The sequence below is a fragment of the Chiloscyllium plagiosum genome, unplaced genomic scaffold (genome assembly GCF_037043375.1).
Source record: "Chiloscyllium plagiosum isolate Xiang-an unplaced genomic scaffold, Cpla_swu_hap1 HiC_scaffold_5, whole genome shotgun sequence".
Taxonomy (NCBI): domain Eukaryota; kingdom Metazoa; phylum Chordata; class Chondrichthyes; order Orectolobiformes; family Hemiscylliidae; genus Chiloscyllium; species Chiloscyllium plagiosum.
The window spans coordinates 98,549,058-98,575,087 of record NW_028270143.1 but is presented as its reverse complement, the minus strand read 5'-3'; the positions used below and the strand labels follow the sequence as shown (position 1 = coordinate 98,575,087).

Sequence of the window (26,030 nt, the reverse complement as noted above, 5' to 3'; positions counted from 1 at the left end):
CAGGAGACACGAGCAAGCTGCAGCCATCAGGTTACCACTCTGACTTTCGAGTCTGGAATTGTCACAGTCTATTTTCTAGGAGAAAGGGAGGACTTCAGATGCTGAAGCTCAGAGTCGAGGGTGTAGTGCTGGAAAAGCTCAGCAAGTTAGGCAGCATCTGAGGGGCAGGAGAATCGACAGTTCAGGCATAAGCCCTTCATCAGGAATCTGACCGGCTGTGTTTTTCCAGCACTACACTCTCGACAGTCTATTTTTTCTCTGGTATCTGGAAAAATAGCATACCTGCAAGTAAGTGAGGTGAGATTAGGTAATAAAAAAGATGCCATGAACAGTCCCCTCACTGCTCAGTGCTGAGCCTCTCTTCTAATTGTTAAAACCTTAAATGGGAAGAAAACTGGGCTTGTCTTTCTGAATAACAACAATGTCGTTTTTTCACTCTTGCTGTATTTTCCCAACATGCCCACGATTTCCCTTGTCATTCAAAGACTGAGAAAATTCAGCCCTGTATTTGTCCTGAAGGGAAAACAACAGGGAAAAGGGCAAGGAGAGAACAAAAATTAACTGCCATCATAGCAAGGTAGAAAAAGCCAGACTTCAAAAATCTGTGTACCTTTGTTCAAGTGTTTCTAAGTACTTACCCACCCGCCCAGAGATCGAGCAAAAATAGCCACTTATTTATCACAAATGTCTTCAGCCCTCCCAAACTGGATCCTAGCTGGTCAACTTACTTCTCCACCTGTCTACCTAGTGTTCTTCCCATCGTACCTGCTCAACTTACTAGTCGTAGGTCTTCCTAGATAGCCAAGATACAACCAAAAATGTTTAGTGCAGAGTGAAAGAAAGGGAGAACTGAACTACAAGAGAGGGTTTTCAAAAGGTTTGGTACAGGAAATCAAAAGTACCAGAAATAAAATAAGGGAAAGAGTCAAAACTAAACTCTCAGATTCTACTATGATAGTCCTTGCAAATTTACATTCTTTCTCACAACCTGGACAACTTGCATATTTACTGCCTAACTTGCATTACCAGATAGCAAATGTCATGTAACACCTAAACGATGATACAATTTAATCTTCTCTTCAAGTACTGCAATTATTGCTGCATTACCTGCGCAATGGTAGGGATTTGAGTCTGGGAATTCTGAGCTTGTAATTGGATAGATTCACTATCTGTGGCGGAATCTGTTACACTGCCATCTTGGTGAGATTCAACTACTGATTCCATGGTCATTTGTCTAAAAAGAAAAATAAATCGTAAGTGACACACAATTCAAAAGTATTTCACATCACGTACACAGAACACAGTGATGGTTTATTAGAATCATTGTATCATAGAAGATCTACAGTGTGGAAGCAAGTCATTTGGCCCATCAACTACATATAGACTCTCCTAAGAGCAAACCCATACAGACATGGAGAGAACATACAAACTTCACGCAGAAAGTTCCCCAGGGATGGAATCAAACCCAGGTCCCTAGCGCTGTGAGGCAGCAGTGCTAATCACTGAGCCCACCATGCCATCTGCATTTAATCATCATTTAGTTTTCTTTTTCAAACCTGTTAGATATATTCTATTTGGTAGTAGAGTGTGAGATGGAGGGGTGAGGATGTGAATGGAATTCTGGAAGGTCCAGTTTAGTTTATATTGTGCCTATCTTCTGTACTCCCAATTTTATTAACAATTTATCATAATTTCTGTATGATATTCTGTGTTTCCAATACAGAATATCATACATAAATTTACAACAAATTGTTAACAACAAAGAATGGTTGGAATTTACTCTCCAGATGAGCAATAGCCATCATTCCATATGCTTATCCTGCTCCAATACCTCTACTTGCTTTTCATTGAATTAATTATCTAATCCAGCCCGTGTGGCAACTGTACTCCTATAAGTGCTATTTAGGTAGGGAGTTCCAGGATTTTGACCCAGAGTCCATGAAGAAATAATTCCATGTCAGCATGCAATCTTATGTAACAGGGAATTTGAACGTGGCAGTGTACCCAGCTGCTGCCTATGCTCTAAATGGTGGAGATTATTGATTTGGAAGATGCTGATAGAGATATAGTTTTCACAGCAGGGAAGGAGACCTTAGGCTCACCGAGTCTATGCCGGTCATCAAATATTCACCTATACTTGCATATGGCCCATAACCTTGTATGGCTACAGCATTTCAAGTCCTCATCTAAGTTACCCTTATCTGTCTTGAGGGTTCCTGCCTCTACCACACATTCAGTGTGATTTGTACAAATTGAATGAGTGGGCAAATACATGGCAACTGAAGTACGATGTGGATAAATGAGGTTGTTCACTTTGGAAGTGAAAACAGGAAGTCGGATTGTTACCTGAAGGGTGATAGATTGGAATAGGGGGAGGTGCAACAAGACCTGGACATCTTTCTGTATCAGTCAACAAAAGTGAGCATTGCAGGTGAAACAGCCAGCGAAGGCGGCAAAAAGTATGTTGGCCTTTATAGCAAGAGGATTTAAGTACAGGAGCAGGATGTCTTGCTGCATTGTACAGGATCTTGCTGTGACCACATCTGGAATGTTATGTCCAATTGAGGTTTCCTTACCTAAGAAAGGATGTTCTAGCTATGGAGGGAATGCAATTAAGGTTCACTAGAGTGACTGCTGGGATGGCAGGACTTAAGAATAAGGAAAAACTGGATCAGTTAAGATTATATTCACTAGAGTTTATAAGAATAAGAGGGGATATCATAGAAGCCTATAAATTCCAACATGACTGGACAGGATCTTTGCAAAAAGGATGCTTCCGGTGCTTGGGGAGTCATAGGCCATTGAGGACTGAGAAGGAGTTTATAAAATCATAAGGGGCTTGGATAGGGTAAATAGACAAGGTCTTTTCCCTGGGTTGGAGGAGTCCAGAACTGAAGGATATAGGTTTAGGGTGAGAGGGGAAGTTTTAAAAAGGGACCTAAGGGGCAACTTTTTCATGCAAAGGCTGGTGCACATATGAAATGAGCTGCCACAGAAGTGGTGGAGGCTGGTACAATTACAACATTAAAAAAGGTGCCTGAATGGGTATATGAATCGGAAAAGTTTAGAGGGATATGGCCAAGTGCTGGCAAATTTGACTAGATTAATTCTGGATATCTGGTCGGCATGGACAAATTGGACCGAAGGATCTGTTTCCATGCTGTTAATCACTGTGACTCTATGATTCTATGACTCAAATACTGGCAGTTCGAAAACCCCTGTGTGGGTGGCACGGTGGCACAGCAGTTAGCACTGCTGCCTCACAGTGCCGGAGACCCGGGTTCAATTCCCGCCTCAGGCGACTGTGTGGAGTTTGCACGTTGTCCCCGTGTCTGCGTGGGTTTCCTCTGGGTGCTCCGGTTTCCTCCCACAGTCCAAAGACCTGCAGGTCAGGTGAATTGGCCATGCTAAATTGCCCATAGTGTTAGTTAAGGGGTAAATGTAGGAGTATGGGTGGGTTGCGCTTCGGCGGGTCGGTGTGGACTTGTTGGGCCAAAGGGCCTATTTCCACACTGTAATGTAATCTAATCTAATCTAATCTAAAAAGTCTCTTTCTGTCTGTCCTAAGACTTCAACCGTATATTTTTAGCCCTTATTCTCGAACAATCACAGGAAATGGGCTGTTTTAAATTACTTTGGCTTAAAGATCTCTGTTGTTAATTAAAACAATCACAATTTCCCCAAGTCTTTCTTGAAATTCCCCCACCCCACCCCACAATCAGGCAGTGGCCTCGTGAATACATATTGTGCACACAGCATGGCAACTGTGATTTTGCTGGTAGAATAGAATTTTATATTCTCTAACCCTCAATGTAAACTTTAATTTTCCATAGCTTTCTTTTGATACTATCTACTTGATGTGCAATTTTAATGTCTTATGAAGTTAAATATTCAAAACCCTCTGCTCTTTCATGTTATCCACTTTTACCCCCATCAGGTTAACTAACTAGCTATTTATAACCTTATTTTTCCGAGGACCTTTCAAATCTAGCGGCGGCACAGCAGTGTAATGGTTACATTGCTGCCACACAGCGCCAGGGACCTTGGTTCAATTCCAGCCTCAGGTGGCTGTCTGTGTGAAGTTCGCACATTCTCCCACTGTCTGCGTTGGCTTCCTCCCACAGTCTAAAGATGTGCAGGTTAGGTGGATTGGTAATGCTAAATTTCCCCATAGTGTCCAGAGATATGCAGGCTGGGTGGATAAGCCATGGGAAATGTGGGGTCAGAGAGAGATGGAGTTGGGTCTGGGTGGGATGCTCTTCAGAGGGTCAGTGTGGATCCGAAGGTCCGTATCACCCCATTCCACTGTAGGGGTCTGTCTACCTTCAGTATGAAAAGATTCTACCAACTTAGCCATCCAACAAACTTTGGAATTGTTTCTCTGGGAAGGGCAATCCCAAAACCTAGAAATAAACTTCATTACACAGCCTCTTAAAAAAAAAATTTAAATAGTATGCACATATTAAAGAATACTTCTGATTTATCAGTGGACAAATATAGCATATTAGTGAAGCACATAGACCAGAAAGGTGCAAGGTTAAATCCTTGGATTATATTGCAAGTGATGTTAATCAATATGGATGCCACAACAGAAACTGATGTCGTCAGGTCAAGGAGAACACACACATGGATACTGTTAAACCATTTGGTGAGCAACCTTGATTGAACCTAATATGCTGTGAACTGAAGAATAGTTACTTGAGCAAGACATAACTGACTGAAGTTACCCAGAAATTAATACAAAATCACTATTGAACTGAAATAGGATGTTTTAAGAATAGTTGATATTAAAGAATTCATGTTTTAAAATTATGACCCTAAACTATCAAAATCATTAGCAATCTTGAATGCCCAATTTATCTTCTTTGAAGCTACTGCATTTAAAAGTTTGCATATATATAAAAGACAATCAAACTCCAAAAGATACTCACCCTGAGTTTCCAAGGTTGCTGTGTTTGTATGCAGTCACTTATCTATTTAGCAAAAATAGATTTCTCTTTTGACGTGCTTCAGAAATATTTTTGTATCAATTATGAAGATATCAGCGACATTCTGCCATCTTAGTATTTCAAGTTCATTCAGTTGCTTCCTTTATGAAAGAAAAATGCAGGGCATAAACTTAGAGAAACAGTTGCAGATAAGCAATGATGGATTGGGAATAAAATTAACCTTTAAATCGATTTTGTAAACAGATCTGAGGTGTTTACTAAAATATTATTACCTAGTTCTTATAGCAAATCTGCATTTTTTAAAAATTCTTTTCCATTTATTCTTGAGTTACATACATTCCTTTTTATTCTTTGAATAATGTCCTGGATCCAAATTAAGCACAAGAGGCTAGTGAGATTCCTAATCAACTTGAATACTTTAAAAGGGATTCCATTGGCTCCCAAAGACATACCCACAGTCGGTTTATAGCATTGATGACTTCAGCTTGAAATACATGTTTGACAAGTTGGTTCAGAATGCGATGCTTTGGCAGTCATTCAATCATATGTGTGAATTCATGATTCAGGATATGGTTAAAATGGTCTGCCCATTGAGAGAGTCTCATGTCTGTTTATTAGGAGATAGTGATCAGTTCCTATGAGATAGGTTTGTACTATCATTTTTGGAGAGCCTCCAGGTTGAAAGGCAGGTCATAAAGCTCTGTAGCCTTATTCTCTCAACAATGCACCTTCACCTCGCTTTGTTTGACCTGTGGTATGTATTTTGTTTGATGGTGGCTGGACTTTCTTGCTGGTGACGTTTTTTGTCAGGAAATGTTGGATCTATACATGTTGTGGATATTCAAAGTCTCAGCTATATCATGGTCATTCTTGTCAAATCAACTTTCATGAATATTTTGGCACACAATAAGCAAGATTCCTCTAATCCTTCCTTAAATGCTTTGATTGTATTGGTTTCAAAAATCACTTGTGGTTCTGCATCCATATTTTACTCATCTTTTGAATCAATTTTTTTTCCTCCAAGTTTCCTCTAGTACTATATTCAAATTTTCTCCTCTTCCACTCCTAGTAAAAATAACCTTTACTATTAATTAACTTCAATATTTGAATATTTCTGTAGGAATCTACATTGTATTGACATTATCTACTGCAATCAATGTCTAGTTCACATATTTCATTATGACTGTTCTCATCACTGATATTATCTCAGCAAATTTAGGCTGTCCATATCTTCTAAAATGGGGTGATTAAAAATGTACACAATATTTCCCTGTGGTACAAATATCATCTTGTGTTCACTAACCCCCTGCTTTTATATTAAATGATTAAATATAAAACATACCTTCATTCTAATTTTCAACATTTTACAGCTGTTATTTAAGATTTGTGTCTGAGTTAGGGAGATTAAGAATCTACCAGAATTTCATGTCTAGTTGCTATTTTTTGATCCTGAAAATGCAACAGCTCCATTCAAGAAAGGAGGCAGAGCGTGCCAAATGACAGACCAGTTAGTCAACATCTGTCACTGGAAAAGTATGAGAGGCCAGTATAAACCAGGTAGTACCAGGAGACTTCAAAAATCATAACAATCAGTAACAGTCAAGCATGGCCCTGGAAAAGGGAAAAATGTGTTTGATAAATTCATTACAATTCCAAAAGGATGTACCAAATAGGGTGGAAAAAGTAAATGTAATGAATTTAGATTTACAAATTTATGCCACATAAAACATTCATAGAATCATGCAGCACAGAAGATACCCTTCAGCCCATCAAGTCTGCACTGACAAAAAAAAACTATTGTAAATCCACACTAGTAGCATTTTCCAGCACTTGTCCCATAGCATTGAATGTTTTGACATGTCATGGGCTCATCCAAATATCTTTTAAAGTTTCCTGCCTCAACTAGTCTCGAGGACAGTGCATTACAGATGCCCACCATCCTCTGGGCAAAACATTTCCTCAAATTCCCCCCTAAATATCCTGCCTTTTATCTTAAAATTATGCCTCTCTTATTATTGACCCTTCAACTATGGGGGAGGCAGTTACTTCCTATTACCTTATCGAAGCCCCTTAATCTTATACACCATATTCAGTCCCCTGTCAGCCTTCTCTCCTACAAAGAAAAACCCCAAATAAATGCAGCCTTTCTTCATGAGTAAGTGAGTGAGTTATTTATTATCACATACCTAAATAAAAAAAGTGTTTTGTTGCTACAATCCAACATCATTTTGAGTTACAAAAAGAAGTTACATAAATAGGGTTCATCTTCGATAGAAGGGGTCCTCAAGACCTCAAGGTCTTTACAAGATATCCTGGGCCTCAAAGAGTCGTCGCTCCAGGTACAGAAATGACTGGCCTGCCAAGAGTCCCTATTCTAGGCATACCACAGTCAGGAGGCCCCAGTCCAGGCACTGTGTCTACCACAGCCACCGTGAGTGCCTGCTCCAGGCACTGACACTGCCGACAACCAGTTGTCACCAAGAGTCCACATTTTGGGCCAACCGCAGACAGGAATCTCTGCTCTCACACTACCTCCACTACAGTCAACCACCCGCCAAGTACCGCCACAAACAACGACTCGCCAAGTACACACATCAGGAGTCCCACTGCAGCTGACGCCCCAATAGCACTCTGGCTTCCCCACCACACGAAAAGAAGAAGAAAATAAAAGATCAAGATGAAAAGAAGAGAGAGAGATGATGCAGCAGGCCTGGAGCGGGTGGGCTACGAAGCCCAAACACTACCAATGCCAGTTCCATCCTTGGCAATCTTGTAGCTGACAAAGAATTGAAACTAATCAGTTTGAGCTGCATAGTTGGATCTGATATGTTTAATAACTGCAGCCATAATCAAATGTGCTGTTCTTTCACTGCAGTTAGTCATGTAGACTTGTTGACTTCCCTGAAAGGAGCTCCAAGACTTTGACCCACTGTGAAGGAATGGCTTATTGTTCCCAGTCAGAATGCTGTGCGACTCAGAGGGAGACTTGCCTGTGATGGTGTTCCCATGCATCATCTAATAATGCCCTTGTTCTTCTAGGTGGTTTTGAATTTGAGTACTTGGAAGTTGCTATCAAAGGAGTTGCAATATATCTTATTGTGCTCCCAATGTGTTCTAATTATGGAGCATGCATATATTTAAGTTGGAAGATAAGAGTGCAGAGTAGATAAAGTTGGCACTGGAAAAGGCACAGCAGGTCAGGAAGTGTCTGAGGAGTCAGAGTCAATGTTTTGGGCATAACCCTCAGAGTCATAGAGATGTACAGCATGGAAACAGACTCTTCGGTTCAACCCGTCCATGCCGACCAGATATCCAACCCAATCTAGTCCCACCTGCCAGCACCCGGCCTATATCCCTCCAAATCCTCCCTATTCATATACCCATCCAAATGCCTCTTAAATGTTGCAATTGTACCAGCCTCCACCACATCCTCTGGCAGCTCATTCCATACACGTACCACCCTCTGCGTGAAAAAGTTGCTCTTTTATATCTTTCCCCTCCCACCCTAAACCTATGCCCTCTAGTTCTGGACTCCCCCATCCCAGGGAAAATACTTTGTCTCTTTATCCTATCAATGCCCCTCATAATTTTGTAAACCTCTATAAGGTCACACCTCAGCCTCCAACGCTCAAGGGAAAACAGCCCCAGCCTGTTCAGCCTCTCCCTGTAGCTCAAATCCTCCAACCCTAGCAACATCCTTGTAAATCTTTTCTGAACCCTTTCAAGTTTCACAACATCTTTCCAATAGGAAGGAGACCGGAATTGCATGCAATATTCCAACAGTGTCCTGACCAATGTCCTGTACAGTTGCAACATGACCTCCCAACTCCTATACTCAATACTCTGACCAATAAAGGAAAGCATACCAAACGCCTTCTTCACTATCCTATCTACCTGCGACTCCAAGGACTCTTTGTTCAGCAATACTCCCTAGGACATCACCATTAAGTGTATAAGTCCTGCCAAGATTCGCTTTACCAAAATGCAACACCTCGCATTTATCTGAATTAAACTCCATCTGCCACTTCTCAGCCCATTGGCCCATCTGGTCCAGATCCTGTTGTAATTTGAGATAACCCTCTTTACTGTCCACTACACCTCCAATTTTGGTGTCATCTGCAAACTTGCTAACTGTACCTCTTATGCTTGCATCCAAATCATTTACGTAAGTGACAAAAAGTAGAGGGCCCAGCACCAAACCTTGTGGCACTCCAGGCCTGTGACCAGTGATAAACAACCCTCCACCACCACCCTCTGTCTTCTACCTTTGAGCCAGTTGTGTATCCAATGGCTAGTTCTCCCTGTATTCCATGAGATCTAACCTTGCTAATCAGTCTCCCATGGGGAACCTTGTCGAACACCTTACTGAAGTCCCTTTAGATCACATCTACTGCTCTGCCCTCATCAATCCTCTTTGTTACTTCTTCAAAAAACTCAATCAAGTTTGTGAGACATGATTTCCCACGCACAAAGCCATGTTGAGTATCCTGAATCAGTCCTTTCCTTTCCAAATACATGTATATCCTGTCCCTCAGGATTCCCTCCAACAACTTGCCCACCACCGAGGTCAGGCTCACCAGTCTATAGTTTCCTGGCTTGTCTTTACCGCCCTTCTTAAACTGTGGCACCATATTTGCCAACCTCCAGTCTTCCGGCACCTCACCTGTGACTATCGATGATACAAATATCTCAGCAAGAGGCCCAGCAATCACTTCTCTAGCTTCCCACAGAGTTCTCGGGTACACCTGATCAGGTCCTGGGGATTTACCAACTTTTAACAGTTTTAAGACATCCAGCACTACCTCCTCTGTAATCTGGACATTTTGCAAGATGTCACCATCTATTTCCCTCCAGCCTATATCTTCCATATCCTTTCCCACAGTAAATACTGATGCAAAATATTCATTTAGAGTATCTCCACCATTTTCTGTGGCTCCACACAAAGGCCGCCCTGCTGATCTTTGAGGGACCCTATTTTCTCCCTAGTTACCCTTTTGTCCTTAACATATTTGTAAAAACCCTTTGGATTCTCCTTAATTCTATTTGCCAAAGCTATCTTCACAGGCCTCATCAACTCTCTTGCTTATCAGATGTTGCTTGACCTGCTGTGCCTTTTCCAGCGCCACATTTTATCGACTCTGACTCTCCAGCATCTGCAGTCCTCACTATCTCTGAGATAGAGTGGAGATCAAGCAGGTTGCATTGTCTTGGATGAAGTTATGCTTTTTTGAAATGTTGCAGTTGCCTCATTCAGGCAAGTGAACAGTTTTCAATCAGACATCTTAATGTGCCTTTTGAGACTACAAGTCCATAAGATATAGGTGCAGAACTAATTCATTCAGTCCAGCAAATCAGCTCCGTCATTCAATGAGATCATGGCTGATCTGATAATCCTTGATTTTGCTTTATTATATATACGTATAACCCTTGATTCCCTCACTGATTTAACATCTGCCTCTCTCAGCCGAGAATTTCCCTAATAAGCTAAACTCTACAGCCCTCTGCAGCAAAGCATTCCACAGATTTACCATCCTCTGACACAGAATTTCACCTCATTTCAATCTAAAATGGGCAATAGCTTCTTCTAACATTATGGAGTCTACTCGCAGTCTCTCAAACATCAGGAAACAACTCTTCTGTCTCTACTGTTATGTTTGAGCCTGAGTTGCACAGTATTCTGACTGGGAACAATAAGCCATTTCTTCACAGTCACTGGGTCAAAGTCTTGGAGCTCCTTTCAGGGAGTCAACAAGTCTACACTACTAACCACAGTAGTGGTTTGAAGGACAGCAAGTTTGAATCATGCATGTTTCAAAAAATATTTCCTCTCATTCTTCCAAACTCAATAAGTACAAACAAAATCTTTTATACCTAATCAACCTAGTGAACATTCTGTGGACTGCTTCCAGTGAGCACATATCTTAGGTAAGGTGCTAAAAACTGTTTACAGTATGCATGGTTTAACTAGTGCCTTGTGTAGTATTAGGAAGACCTACATATTTTTACACTCCATTCCTTTTAAAGTAAAAGCCAACAGCTCATTTGCCTTCCCAATTACCTGATTAATGAACAAGGACCAACCAAATCTCCTTGGGCTGCTGCTTTCTGGAGTCTTCCCTTCACCCCCTGCCCATTTAAATCATATTCAGCTCTTCAGTTTTCCTTCAAACTGCAGAACGTCATTTTTCCCCATATCATATCCCATTTACCTAGTTTCTGCTCATTCACTTAAACTATCCATATCCCTCTGTGGATTCCTTATGTCACCCTCTTACTTGCTTTCCCTACCTGCAAACTTTGCATGGTGCATACATTTCCATCAAACATACAATTTACATTGTAAATAATTGTGCCCACAGAACCAATTCCTGTGGCACTCCATTGGGTACAGGTTGCCATTCTGAAAATGACCCCTCTATCTCAATTACATCTTGTTTCAGTTAGTCAATCCACTATCCATTTTAACATACTTCCTCCAACACCATGGCCCATCATCTTAATAAGTAGCAACACATGTGGTATCTAATTGAAAGCCTTTTTGGAAATCCAAATGTACTGTCTGGTCCCCTTTAGCCATCCTGCTTGTTAGGCCCTCAAAGTACTTTTAATTAGTTTATCAGGTATGAAATCCCCCTCAAAAAGTCTGGCTGATTTTGCTTAATTTTATTATTTTTTTTAATGATTTTCTATTACATTATTTATGAATTTTCTCATTGACAAATGTTATACTAACTTTTTTAATTACCTATTTTTTAGTCACCTCCCTTTTGGAATATATTGACAATTATCCAATCTTCTGGCATTTTCCCCAAATTTAAGGATTCTTCCATTTGTTACCTTGTACTTCTTCATCTAGTAATAGAGATCGTGTTTAGTTCCACCTCAACTTGGGCCACTTGATTATTTAGTAGTTTGGATTGCTAATACGATCATCTAACAAAGATTGATGCAAAATACTTAAGTAACTGCTCTGCTATTTCCTCGATATCCATTTTAATTCTCCAGTCTCATCCTCTAAGGGATCAAGATTCAACTTGGCTTTTGTTATGGACCAGACCAAACCCCATCAAAATATATTAAGAGGATAGCCTTGAAACTCATATTGGGTTATGAGTCTTGGAAAGTTAAGTCCTCAAAATTCAGTGGAAGCAGTGTCTTGAATAGTTTTAATGGGGGAGGTAAATCAAACATTTTATTTATATTGTAAATAATTGACAAGCAAGAAAGTGAAAGATTATCAGGGTAGGCAAGAATATGGAAAAATCATATGAGCCATGATCTTATTTGAATGGTGGAGCTCAAGGGACAAGTGGCCTACTTCTGCTCCAAATGTATATGTTTGTATAACAGGATATGTACAGGCAAGTGAGTTATTCAATTTTCACCTGTCATAGTATTAATATAGCTGGTCCAGTTCAGTTTCTGATCAACTGTATCCATGGTACGCTAATGGTGTGAGGTCCAGCATTGTAATGCCATTGAATGTCAATGAGAGATTAGATTTTCTTATTAGACATGATCAATGCATGGTATTAGTGTGACCTATTACTTTCTGTTTAGCAGCCCCCTATCTGAATGTTATCCAAGTGTATTTGTGTATGTGCACTGATCAGTAAACATTCCCAGGTCTGATCTTATGATAGATGGAATGAGAATATAGCAACAAGAGCAGGCTACTCACCCCTTCAAGCCCGCTTTGCCATGCAATAAGATCACGGCTGAACTGACTTTAATTCTAATTCTACATTCTTGCAGCCCCCTGGTAATCTTTCATCCCCTTGGTAATCAGTAAATTGAAAGTGCTCTTGTGGCACAGTGGTAGTGTCCTACTTGCATGTGCAATAATGTCCTGGGGCTGTGGTGATTGGTCTCATAGTTAAGTCAGAGTTATTCAGCATGGAAATAGACCATGCCAACCACAATGCCAAACTGAACTAGCCCCACCTGCCTGCAGTTGGCCCACATACCTCCAAACATTTTTTTAAAATGTACTTATCCAAGTGTCTTTTAAACTTTCCCATTGTTCCGGCATCCACCATTTCCTCTAAAAGTGTACTTAACACGAGCCACTCTGTAAAACAACTGTCCCTCTTTTTTAAAAAAATCTTTCTCCTCTCACCTTAAAAATATGCGTCCTCGTCTTTCAATTCCCCCACCATAGGGGAAAGACACCTCCAAAACACCTTATCTATAACCCTCACAGTATTTTAAACCTCTAAGGACAAGCCTCAACCCTCCAACGCTCCAGTGAGAAAAGTCACAAACTATGCAGCCTCTCCTTATAACTCAAATCCTCCATTCCCAGCAAAATCATGGTAAATACAAATCAGAAGAACTGCAGATGCTGTAAATCAGAAAGATAAACAGAAATTTCTGGAAGAGCTCAGCAGGTCTGGCAGCATCTGTGGAGAGAGTTAATGTTTTGGGTAAAGTGACCCTTCCTCAAAACATCTTGGTAAATCTTTTCTGAACGTTCTCCAGCTTAATAATATCCTTCCTATAACAGGACCACAACTGCACACAGTACTCCAGAAAAGGCCTTACCAATGTTCTGTACAACCTCAATATGACATCCCAAAACGTCTGAGCAATGAAGGCAAGTGTGCTAAACACCTTCTTAACCATTTTATCTACATGAGATGAAAAGTTGAAATTATTTACCTGAACCTCTAGGTCTCTCTGTTCTACAGCATTACTCAAGGCCCGAGTGTTAATTGTACAAGTCTTACCTTGTTTGTTTCACCAAATGCAATACCTCACATCTATCCAAATTAAACTCCATCTGTCACTCCTCAGCCCATTGACCCAATTGATCAAGATCTCTTTGTAATCTTAGATAGCCTTCTTCATTATCCACTATACCACTAACTTTGGTGTCATCTGCAAACTTACTAATGTTCTCTTCTTATATTCTCATCAAAATCATTCATATAAATGACAAACAAAAGTGGATCCAGCACAGATCCCTGTGGAACATCACTAGCCTCCAGTCCAAACAACAACCCTCCACCAATACAGACTCCTGCCGTTAAGCCAATTTTGTATCCATTTGGCAAGCTGAGTCTGAATATCAAGTGATTTAACTTTACTGATTAGTCTACCATGCAGAACCTTAAAGGCTTCACTAAAGTTCAAGTGAACAAGGTGTACCACTCTACCCTCGATCTTCTTGGTTACTTCCTCAAAAACCTCAATCAAGTTTGTGACCTACGATTTCCCTCACACAAAATCATGCTATCTCAAATCATTCCATGCCTCTCCAAATGAATATAAATCCTATCTTTTGGATCACCTCCCACCACCGAAGTCAGACTCTCAGGTTCATAATCCCCAAGCTTCTCCTTACATCCCTTCTTAAACAAGGCACATTAGCCACTTTTCCAGTCATCCGACATCTCACCCATAGTTATAGATGATACAAATATTTCTGCAAGGGGCCTCAATTTCCAAACCTCCCACAACAGTTGAAAAATGTGGTGCTGAAAAAACATAGCAGGCCAGGCAGCATCCAAGGAGCAGGAGAATCAACGTTTCGGGCATAAGCCCTTCTTCAGGAATGAGAGGCCTCTCATTCCTGAAGAAGGGCTTATGCCCGAAACGTCGATTCTCCTGCTCCTCGAATGCTGCCTGGCCTGCTATGGTTTTCCAGCACCACATTTTTCAACTCTGGTCTCCAGCATCTGCAGTCCTCACTTTCTCCTAGTTGATCTAAACCTCCCACAACACCCTGGTATACACTAGATTAGGTTTCTGAGATTTATCCTTTATATTTTTAAGACTCCCAGCATTTCCTCAATTGTAATGTGAATGGTTTTAAAAACAATATTTATTTTATGAGTTCTCTATCTTCCATTTTTTTCTCTGCAATAAAAATTGATGCAAAATATTCATTTACTGTCTCTCCCACCTCCTGAGGTGGAAAGATGACCTCTTTGATCTTTAAGGGTTATTACGTACATCTTCCAGTATGCAAGATGTGACTTCAGTAAGTGGAACTTGACCAAGTTTTCATTGAAGTCAATTTTATTCAAGTCATTTTGTTTCATAGTCTTGATGTTGTAGATAAATCAGGAATATAGCTCTTTCATGCATGCTTAAACTAAGGCTACAATGAGATCTGGAGCTGAGTGGACCTAGTAATACGCAAGGTGAGCATAGACGATTGTTGTATACATGATGTGTGATTCAAATGTCAGTAATACATTCCATATTTTGCTAATTATTGACTGGGCCATTGAGGAGATAATTAGATGGACTGCATTTGTCCTTTTTTGTGGACAGGATATACCAAGACAATTTTCCACATTGGCAAGTTGTCCCCGTTGTAGCTGTACTGGTCACAGCTTGGCCAAGAGGGTGGTTAGCTTCAAGCATATGCCTCCAGTACTACATCCAAGATATACTTCCCGTTGTTGTAGATATTTTAAATCAACCTCTTCAGACATGTTATGACATATGTCTGAAGCAAATGGGAGTGCATTAAGCTATTTCTTGATATCATGAAATGCAAGAGGCACTGCAGCCAAATTGGTGCACCATGAACTTTCACAAAAGGTAATCTGATAATGAAGAAATAACTGCTTTTGTTGATTGATGAATAAATATTGTCCAGAATGCTAGGAATAACTCTAATAGTGCTGAGGGACCATTTACATCTGTCAGAGCAGGTGGATGGATCTTCAGTTTAAGCTCTCATCTGAAAGACCTGTACTCAAAATAAACAGGGTTGGGAGGTGAATTCACACCTAAAACGCCTGCTAAAATTAATTTGAGGGGTGGCCAATCAAAGAGAGGCTGCAAGAGGGAAGGGTCTAACTTGATTAGGAGCATGAATGAGACTACAAAGAAGATCTGGAACAGAGGCAGGCTGTGTGGAGGAGGGTTGCCTCAAGGGGAAGGTGGGGGGGGGGGGGACGAGACAGGGTGCAAAGGAGAGGCATGATGAGATTAGATTAGATTCACTACAGTGTGGAAACAGGCCTTTCGGCCCAACAAGTCACACCAACCCTCGAAGAGCAACCCACCCATACCCATTCCCCTACATTCACCCCTGACTAATGCACCTAACACTATGGGCAATTCACCGGAAACCAGAGCCCCCAGAGGAAACCTACGCATACACGGGGAGAATGTGCAAACTCCACACAGACAGTTGCCCGACCCGAGGCGGGAATTGAACCCGGGTCCCTGGCGCTGTGAGGCAGCAGTGCTAACCACTGAGCCACCGTGCCACCCCACGTGACAGTTAAAATCAGTTAACAATTAAGAGCAAGAAAGTCTTAAAATCGCTATGGTAATCAACACACCACAGCTGAAGCTTAAGGCTACATTTATTCAAGTGCTGCGACATGAGGAAGAACTGAATTTTTGAATTCATATCAGAAATACAGACACAGTGAGGGGGGCATTAACTGCCTGAACTATTCCAAGAGATTAACTGGTGATCTCACCAGCCTCTGTCAGCTATTTTCAAAATATTTTTATTGCTAACTTATGTCTGCTGTCTTGTCCTAATTGAAATTTGCAATGTTGAAGAAGTTTATGTTTGCTTATGTATTGTGGCCTTTAATAGATATTTGATAGTTGAGGATATTGAAGAATTGTTCTAATCCCACTTCTGTGGAGTCCAAAAAATGCCATGACAACACAAATATAGAACGTATTGTATTTACATAACTAAATCAAGTTAGTCAGCATGAAAAAAATAGCCTTCAAGTAAAACCTCAAGACGTCTCAAAAATAAAATGTGTTTGTACCGTGCAAAATTAGGTACCTCCAACAAAGTTAGGTACACGAACAGTAACCTGGTATCACGTAACTCAGATAGAAGCGCTACTAATTCAGCCACAGACTGACACTACAGTTCAAATTTGAATATGTTAGGGGATGGGTTCACTAATTTAATAAAAAATTCTAAATGCCATTAACTTGTATATTAAAGTTGTTAACATGAGAATTCAAAGAAAAAGGCTGTCTTTTCATTCCTAGACTGTGATGGCAGTTAGAATCATAGAATGAAAGAACACAGAAGAAAGACAGTTGGATCTACATGCCTTGCTAGTTCTTTGGTAGAGCTATGCAACTTGTTCTAATCATTTTTACTCTTTCGCCATAGCTCTTAAGAAATTTATAGTACAGAAAACTGGATGTGTGAAATAGCCTTTCAAAACGAGGGAATAAAACCAATGAGCTAAGGGCAAGATAGACAAATGGCAGCATCATATTAAAATGGAAACCCGGCTAAAAGAAGGGCAAGACTGGCTGCTCAGCATCCCTGATTAAGCAGTCTTCAAGCAGGTTGGAGAAGGGGATGAATAAATGAATTACAGTTATGAGGAGGGTTATTGTAATATAAAATTAATGAAGCATCAAATGAGGCCAAATAAAAACAGAATACAACAATGCTACAAATCTGAAATTGAAACAAATGCTTGAGAAACGCAGCATCTGTAGAGAAAGAAAAAGAAAACATTTTCAATCCGAAGACTCTTCAGAATTTGTTTCTCTACATATGCTGCCAGACCTACTGAGTTTATACAGTATTTTCTATTTACGTAACAAATGAGACCACTAGGGTTGAGATGTACATGGTAACTTATACATGGATGCAGAAGATGTGAGCAGGGTTCTTACGGAGTACTATGTTTGCACAAAAGAGTGGGATGATGCAGATATTCTAGTTAGAGAAAGTTTGTGAATTCTTAGATAACAGTAAGCCAAATGAGAACCGAAATACTGAGGAACTGAAGGCGATTAAATCACATGGGCTAAATGAGTTCTTAGACTGTTAAAGGAAGCCAGGAAGGAAATCCTCTGGGAACATTTTCGAATCCTCACTAGATGAGATATCAAAAGTTTGGTATTCACAAAGGACAAAATGTATGCTAAGTAACTTTAGGTCAGTCAGAGGACTTTTGTAACAATGGTTGTGCCCCTACTTCTCAGCCAGCAAGTCCAAGTCTCATCCACCCTGGACACGTCATAAATATCTGAATAAAGTTGAATAAAATATGATTAGGCCTGTCAGTCCAACTTACTGGAGGCAGTATGAAGAATAGAATTAAATGTCACTTAGAGGCATAGATTTATCAAAGATCATCAGCATGGTTTGTTAAGTAATGTCGTGTCTAACTAACTGCATTCTTTGAGGCAGGAGCAAGAAGAATTGATAAGGATAGCGCATTGGATGATATCTACATTAAATTTAGTAAGGTAGTTGACAAGGTCTCATATGGTAGACTGCCCAGGAAAGTAAATGCCCATGGGACACATGGAAATGTGACAAGTTGGTTCCAAAATTGCTCAGTGACAGAAAACAAAAGCTAATAGTGGCTGAATGTTTTCTGTGATTGGAAATCTGTTTCCAGTGGTGTTCCATAAAGTTGTGTGGGTTCCTTGCTGTTAGTGGTATACGTTAAATCTGGGAGGTATGATTGGTTAATTTGCAGATGACACAAACTTGGCTTGGTAGATAGATAAAAGGATGACTATCAACTATAAGATTGAGTGGGTAGAAAAGCAGCAAATGGAATTCAACCCAGAAAAAAAATTATATTTTTAGGGAGGCAAACAAAGCAAATCGAACGCACAAGATACTTAGAGGGTACAGGAGAGATCTTGGAGCACATGCCCACAGATTTTGAATTTGGAAGAACAGGTAATTAAGATGTTTCAAAGAAGGTAACTGTGATGCTTTCCTTCCTGTTGTGAGGTGCTGAATACAACAGCAGGAATGTAATACTGGAACTATATAATGACACTTGTTAGGCCACAGCTGAGGTTGTGTGTAAAGGAAAGATTTAGGTTGATTAGTACAAAGGTTAGCAAGGACCTAAGGAAAAGCCTTTTCACCCAGATGGTGGTAGGTGTCAGATGTGGAGGATATTAATCCTCCATGATCCTGTACATGATCCTCAAACCCAGAAGCCTCAAATGCTACAAACTATTGCAGCTTTGGGCAGGTGTAACTAACCATGGCAACAAAGGATACCAAGAATTCATGACACTAATGTTTAATTTAGGTACATTCGTAGTTTTTCTTATAATTTATATAGATAGATCTGTTTTAAAAAAGACATTTCTTCTACGGCAAAAGGGCTTAAAGAAATCAAGATTGAATAGCTACACAAGCAGACAAACATTACTAACATATGACCAGGTTCTGTGATCAAGAGAGGGCAAGCAGCAAACTTCTGGTCCAGATTTCAATGGCGGCAAAGTTTCCAAGAACAGAGGATCCAGGAAAAATGAATAGCACCTCAGCATCTCACAGAGAGATTCATCACTCTGACACAAGACAGTTCATTTTCCTGGAGAAAAGTTATGTTATCAAACCACTTCATTTCCACTCTCATTGGGCAGTCCTGAAAATCCTGGAAAACTGCTAATAGTATTAACTTATGTATTGTTAATCAAAGAAGGCCAAAAAAATGCTCATCAGTATAAATACCGACATCAGGGTGGCACAGTTGTTAGCACTTCTGCCTCATAGGGCCAGAGACCTGGGTTCAATTCCACCCTTGGGCATCTATATTTGTGGGTTTCCTCCTGGTGCTCTAGCTTCCTCCCACAGTCCAAAAATTTGCAAGTTTGATGGATTGGCCATTCTAAATTGGCAAGTAATGTGTAGGCTAGGCGGATTAGCCAGGTAAATGCAAGGTGATGTGTCTGGGTGGGATGCTCTTTGGACAGTCAGTGAGGACTTGATGGACCAAATGCCTGCTCCCCCACTACAGGGATTCAAAGATTTCTAAGTACATAGATCAATTGAACTGAATCATCCATTTCTGTGCTGTAAATTTCGAATCTTATTCTGACATTAACTTTGTTCCTTGAATGAAGTGTATGCATCACTCACTCTTTGGTATAAACTGGATAGTAAAGCACTGATGGCCCCTTGGCAAGGAATTAAAATGAAGGGTTAAGAAATCATCGTCTACCCTTGATAACATTGCCTGAAAATAAACTGTGAAAAATCACACAACATCATGTCATACTCCAACAGGTGGCTCCTGATGAAGGGGCAGTACTCATAAGCTAGTGCTTCCAAATAAACCTGTTGGGTGATTATAACCTTTGCACACCCCAGTCCAACACCGGCATCTCCAAATCATGAAAAAAAACCTGAAAATTCACTGCTATTCAAAGCTAGGGGTTGGCATAATTGGAATTCTTAGAAGTAATGTAAAACTACAGAACAACCTCGGTTATCCGAATGTCAATTAGTCGAATTTTGGATTTCCCAAATAAGATCTTAAAGTCCCGTAAAAAGTTATCCAAAATCAGTTATCTGAACAAAATACTCTCCGCCCATCTCGTTCGGATAATCGAGGTTGCTCTGTATATGTAGTAATCTGTTTGTATCACTACCCTGAGATATCATTGTATCATTTTTAAAATTTTCATGACAGCATTAGTTTATTGGAAAAGACTACACCAACTCACATTATAATCATGTAATTAACTTGCACTTGCGGCATTTACAATTTATTGTTTTTTAAGAAAAACAAAAGCACTGTTTCCATACATTTGTTAGGAATCCATTTCCCCTATAACTTTTAGAAAAATTGAGATGGTTACAATTGAATAGAGTTTGTATTTTACAATATTTTTCATGACTTTCAAACATTTCATAGCCACTGATGTTGTCATTTTGTTATATCAAAAACAGCAAACATATTGCACAGTTAGCATTGAAAACCAGCGAATGAGCTACATATCAGTTTTTGATAGCGTTGGTTCGTTCAAATAATGTTTATTTCTGACCATACAAACAAGAATGGGGCTTCACTTTAACATCTCTGAAAGATGAGACCCAAAAATACCATTCCATTTGTACTACCTTTCAGCATCAGTCTGGATTACGTGCTCATGTTCACTGTGGTTGGCAAGTTGATCATTAAGATAATCAAATTAAGTACAAAAGAATCTTTAAACAGTGGTAATCAAAGCCAATTAAACATAAAGGAAGAAAAGTACCTTGAATTCTGAAGGATAATTCTGAAAGTAACAAAGCAATTTCAAAAGAATGGAATTTTGTTCTTAGGCTGTGTATGCTTTTAAGTTGTGATTTTGATTATGAAAACAAACATATATCCCATACACTGTTTTTAATATACATCTTAACGGAATACAGAAAAGTACTTTCAATAATTATATACACATATTTCAGCAAAGATCAGAACTGTTCTATGCCAACAAACATGAGTCATAAGTTGAGATTTGTACACCGCTTTGCAGACGACGCTAAAAATTTGGAATTATTTTGAAGTTGAGCATCAAAATTTCTCCCACAATCCCCAAATAATTTTACCATTCATTACAAAAGTATCCAATTATCAAGTATTTTTGAGCCAACTGCTACAACATTTCTCCTTCCGATCAGCAGCAAATTAAGGTCAGAATGGTCTGGCTGTCATTAGGTATTTTTATTTGCTTAACTGTCAATAGTTCCAGTGTTCTTTAGATAAAATTATGAACATGTCCTTCCTAAAATACTATCTAGATTTGAGATCATAAGCATTGGAGTTAATCCTTCAACAGTAATACAGTGCCCAATAAAATTTGTATTTCACACTACATAAACTGTTTTGTAAAGATTGACATCAATGCTCCAATATTGCAGGAATACTATGCAAGAAACAATCCTATAAAATTCAATAATACCAAATTAAGAACATTCTCTGGAATAAACCACTTACAAATGTTTTGAATTTGTGGAATCAATCATAGGAGTTAATTAAATTTATCATGCCTCTTTGAAAGAGCTAGCCAATAGGTTCCACTCCCCAACTATCCTTACAATTTTCCTTCAGAGGTAAAATTACTAGTAAAACTGTATCAGTTCTTTCAGATAGTGCAATTCAAGATCTTAACTGCCAGTAACAACATAATCTATATTCCTTTATGTTAATCTTAAATCTACTTTATTTAATGTAGCCTCCCTGAGGGGAAGGTTTACTCCAATACTTCTCAATTTTTAACGTTTCAAAGTATCTCCCGTTCACCTTTTCTGCTCGGAGAACACTCCTTGCATGCGGATATGTTTGGTACAAAGCACAAATGCGATAATACAGTTGAATGGTAAGACTATTCCAGTACGGTACTGCTTTGGAAAACAACGTGATCACGAGTATGTATTCCAAACCAAAAGAATTGAAAAAAAAATCGTTTGGTGGGTGGGTGGGCGGAATTTGTGCGCGTAAGCCACCATCATATTCATCTGTAACATAATTTCCTAACATATAATAATCAGCATTAGGCAACTTGATTTTTGTGGCATAATCGGAATGGGGTTTGGCTGTTTGAAGAAGTGGATGAATATGCAGATCCTACAAAACTCAGTTCTGCCTTAAGAACTCAGCAGATTTCTACAGTGCAGTACAAGAGGTTGGGGGACAAACGGTCACTACGCCATTTCTGAAACCTTCCCCTTCAAACCCAACGCCGCCATTTTATCACAGCCTGCTGCCAGAACTAGATTTTATTTCAAACACTTTTTCAATCAAACTACACTTTTAAAAAGCGACATTCACGCACCAAGATATTAACATGCCCGAAAAACGAAGAAATTCAATTTCAAACAGGAAAAAGCTAAGGCTCAACCTCGTTGTTTGGACGTTGCAGTTGGGTATTCGAAAATTTAAAAAAGGCTCCTCACAAACCGCAGCCTCGCGTTTATTATTAACCGGGTGGCGATCAATTTTACTCCAATATTAACTGATTCACACATGAATAGCTCCCCCCAACCAATTTGGGGTTGACGGATAGCACCCCTTTTTTTAAAAAAATAGATTCAATGAGTTAAAACATTTTGGTCATACGGATCTGAAATTGAAGGGAGGTTAAGAAAATAGGTTCTGACCACAACTTCACAATCCAGCAACTTTAAAACAAAACCTATCGCAAAGTCAACCGATCGACCCCCACCCCACCCCACCCCGCCTCGCCTTTTGAACAGGCATCGGGACTTGTCCAAGAGACAAAAAAAAATACGATTTGCGTTGATTATTTTGACCGTCTTCTCCGCCAGAAATGAAAATAAAACTCATAGACATTCGGCGCAAAATACTGAAACATAAATTCAAGACCATCCGAGCTGCGAATATTTTGTCGCTTGAAAAAGGAAGCGAGAGAGAGAGGGGAAAAAATGTCGAAATGAATAAGTTGCATCCAAGTGTCGAGTACTGTGTCCTGTTCTCCCTTTCTCCGACATGTCTGCTTTCGCCACGATGGGATCAACGCCCGAGTCTCCTCGGTGCCAACGCAGGACTGACAGCGGCGATGAGACCTCGCTCTCTCGCCTTCAAATCTCCCTCTAAGTAAATTTCCCCGTGTCTTTCTCCTCACTCACTCACTCAACACACACGCACACACATCGACAGTCTCGGTCGTATTTTCTGTGACAAAGTCTAACCGAGGATAACGTCATGTTGTTACACTGTAGCTGATCATGTTGTCGCAAGTGGACAAACGTCAGGAGCTTACATACAAAAAAATGGGCGGCTAAAGTAACAGGAGACACGGCGAGCACTGCTCCTGTCATCTCAATAGGAGGAGGGGAGAAAAGGGGGGTAAATACAAACCCAAACACGCTCACATACACATATAGACAGGTATTCAACAGAAATAAGGGGGGGGGGGGGGGAACCTACTGTCGCTGTAAAAACCAATTCCACACTTCCCGTCCTCTTCAAAACCAACAAGGGAAAGGGATAAAAAATCCCTCCTCCCAGCTGTTCAAAAATCCCAGTGAAGCTGAAACACCAGACACTATGGGAAATTTTAAATTTTCTTTATCAAACACGATGGATTCGAACTTTAAAAACAAAACACTGCAGGGTATTTTCTCTGCAAAAAAAAACTGTGATCAGTAGCGCCTTTGCCCGATCCTTGTCGTTATCTACTGCTACTGGAGGAATTTTAAAAACGCCAGTCTGCAACTAGCAATTGTTTCGCTTGCAATCTGCAGTTTAAAATCGATTTCTAGTGAAAACGAAGGCAATGAACCGGCAATGTTCATTTGAAGCTACTACTGTAAAATCAATTTACTCCGGCGACTAGAATTTATTTATTATTCTTAGTTCCATATATATGTGCAAAGAAAGAAAGTGGGAAGGGGTGGAAACAAGTCACCCTAAAAATTTAAATAATATAATCACTCAACAGAACCTCAAATAATCGCACGTCTCAAACAAAACCATCGTTTTTATTATTTTAAACACCCTCGATTCAAATATCCTGACGTCCCCCGATTTAACAGAAATCGGAAACGTTTTAAAGTCTGAAAATCAAGGACGGGAAACTACTGCTGCGGATGGTAGTGGTAGGCAGATTCCCAAATCCCCTCCGAAGAGAGGGAGACCCAAAAAGCCCTGAATCGAAGACATCGATCTGCAGACGGGCTGGACGGCGAGCTCTGATCTGACCTCGTCAGCCAGCAGTCGCCTGTCTCTTGCCCTCCCCAAAGGGTAAAGTAAGGGGAAGAAAAGGAGGAAGCAAACAGAGAGAGAGAAAGAAAAAGAGGGAGCCGACGGGTTGCCACCTTCCTCTCTCACAGATACACACACAATGACCCCAGCCAATGGTTTCCTTATATATTTTGTTTCTCTCTCTCTTCCCCCACTTTTGCATTAATGCTACGTGCATGATGTGCGTGTGAAGTGTTGGTGCCACCGTCTCTCAATTGACTCCTTTCCCTCCGTCTCCTTACTTACCCCTTACGTAGTTTTACTCGTCACTGATTACGGTGCGCCAGGAGTGGATGGCTGTGCTGATACGTAGCCGCCACGTCAAAAAAATACACTGAGAGCGTCACCTCCAGTCCCCTCAAACCAGGCGAGGCCGCAGCACCCGGCTCGCGCGCACAGCCCGGATTGCTGCGCCGCCGCCGCCACAACTCGACGCCCCATTGGCCCGCACTCCCAACGGACTGGCCTTCTAAACCTCGCGAGAGGCCCGAGCCTCGCCGCCATTGGTCGGCCCGGTCTTCTTCGCGCGCTGCGGGGAGGGGGTCGGGGGCGGAGAGGATGAAGAGTATTCTCCGCCGAACCCGGATCTCATTTTTTTTTCCTCGGCTGTTTGGTTGATATCGCTCTCCTGTTGTAAAGTGGAAGAGGGGGGAGGAGGAAAGCAAAGAGATTAAAGAAAATCACCAGAATAAGGAACCTGTTGCTTTTGTTTTTTTTCATGTAAAATTCTCGCTGCCAGGTTTTGTTTTAGAAGCTGAAATGGCTGTCTCTGTGTGGTGATAAATGTGGCCGTAAATAAACGGCGTTTTAATGAAACATTCAAGGGCTACTTTATAGAAAAAAAAACAAAGCTAAATTGATTTTTCCCACCTCTCCTCCCCCAGGCTGGTCCCAGAATCGCCAACGTCCATGATTATTATCGGAACCTTTTCGGGTGTTCGAGTATGCTAATTCGGTTAATTTGGAGCGTGGTTCTTCTTCAACCGATTTCAGTGTGATTTTGGAGTTTTCCCCGTTACTCGAGCTTATTTTAAAATGTTTAAGCCGGGAGCAGTTGACGCATTGCGGAGTGTGGTCGCCTCCATGTGGTGATCGTCTGTTACTGTGGAGACTGCGATTCCAGAACTTCCTTCAAAGGACAACACTCTTTTCTCGCTCAGCCCCATTTTCTCTGAACCGAAGAAACTCTTTTTTTAAAAAAAATTAGATCTCTACGTTTCTTGTCATTAATTTCAAAATAAAAACTGTAGAACCCATCTAAAAACACGGATTCTTATTCACTCTCTAAGTGTTAAGTCAGTTTGAGAGAACTTGTCTCACATCGACTAGTTCTTAAATTATTGTTTAACATCAAACCGAAAATGCCGAACATAGGTTCAACCTGACCTACTGTCTGACTTGTTAAAGAAGGAAAACGAGTATTTCGGATCGATGAGTAACCTTCCTTTGAATTTGGACATTAGTTATGCTTTTGTACTGTTCTAACCTCTTCATCTGCCCAATAGTCTTCACTCTACAAAGATAGTTGAAGAGAGGGCATTTGAGAATCTTGCAACGAAATTTGCTCTCATGAAATTATTTGTACTTACAATGGAGTTTGTGGAATGATGCA

At 40.4% G+C, this 26,030-nt stretch overlaps 1 protein-coding gene across 3 annotated transcripts in view; it reads right to left on the bottom strand.

The window, feature by feature from the left end:
• The window catches only part of LOC122550087 (cAMP-responsive element modulator-like), a 161,623-nt gene extending 136,806 nt beyond the window's left edge, over positions 1–24,817 (bottom strand). For 2 of the 3 annotated variants that reach the window (XM_087987531.1, XM_087987529.1), the window contains exons 1-3: positions 24,665–24,817; positions 4,932–5,089; positions 1,108–1,234 (exon numbers count right to left, since the gene is read on the bottom strand). In XM_087987531.1, the coding sequence (XP_087843657.1) occupies positions 1,108–1,230 (123 nt within the window). In that variant the 5' untranslated portion in view covers positions 1,231–1,234; positions 4,932–5,089; positions 24,665–24,817. Of the gene's footprint in view, positions 1–1,107; positions 1,235–4,931; positions 5,090–20,393; positions 23,517–24,664 lie in introns of those variants that run through there. The other variant, XM_087987530.1, reaches the window with a different exon arrangement.
• Between the last annotated feature and the right edge of the window lie 1,213 nt (positions 24,818–26,030).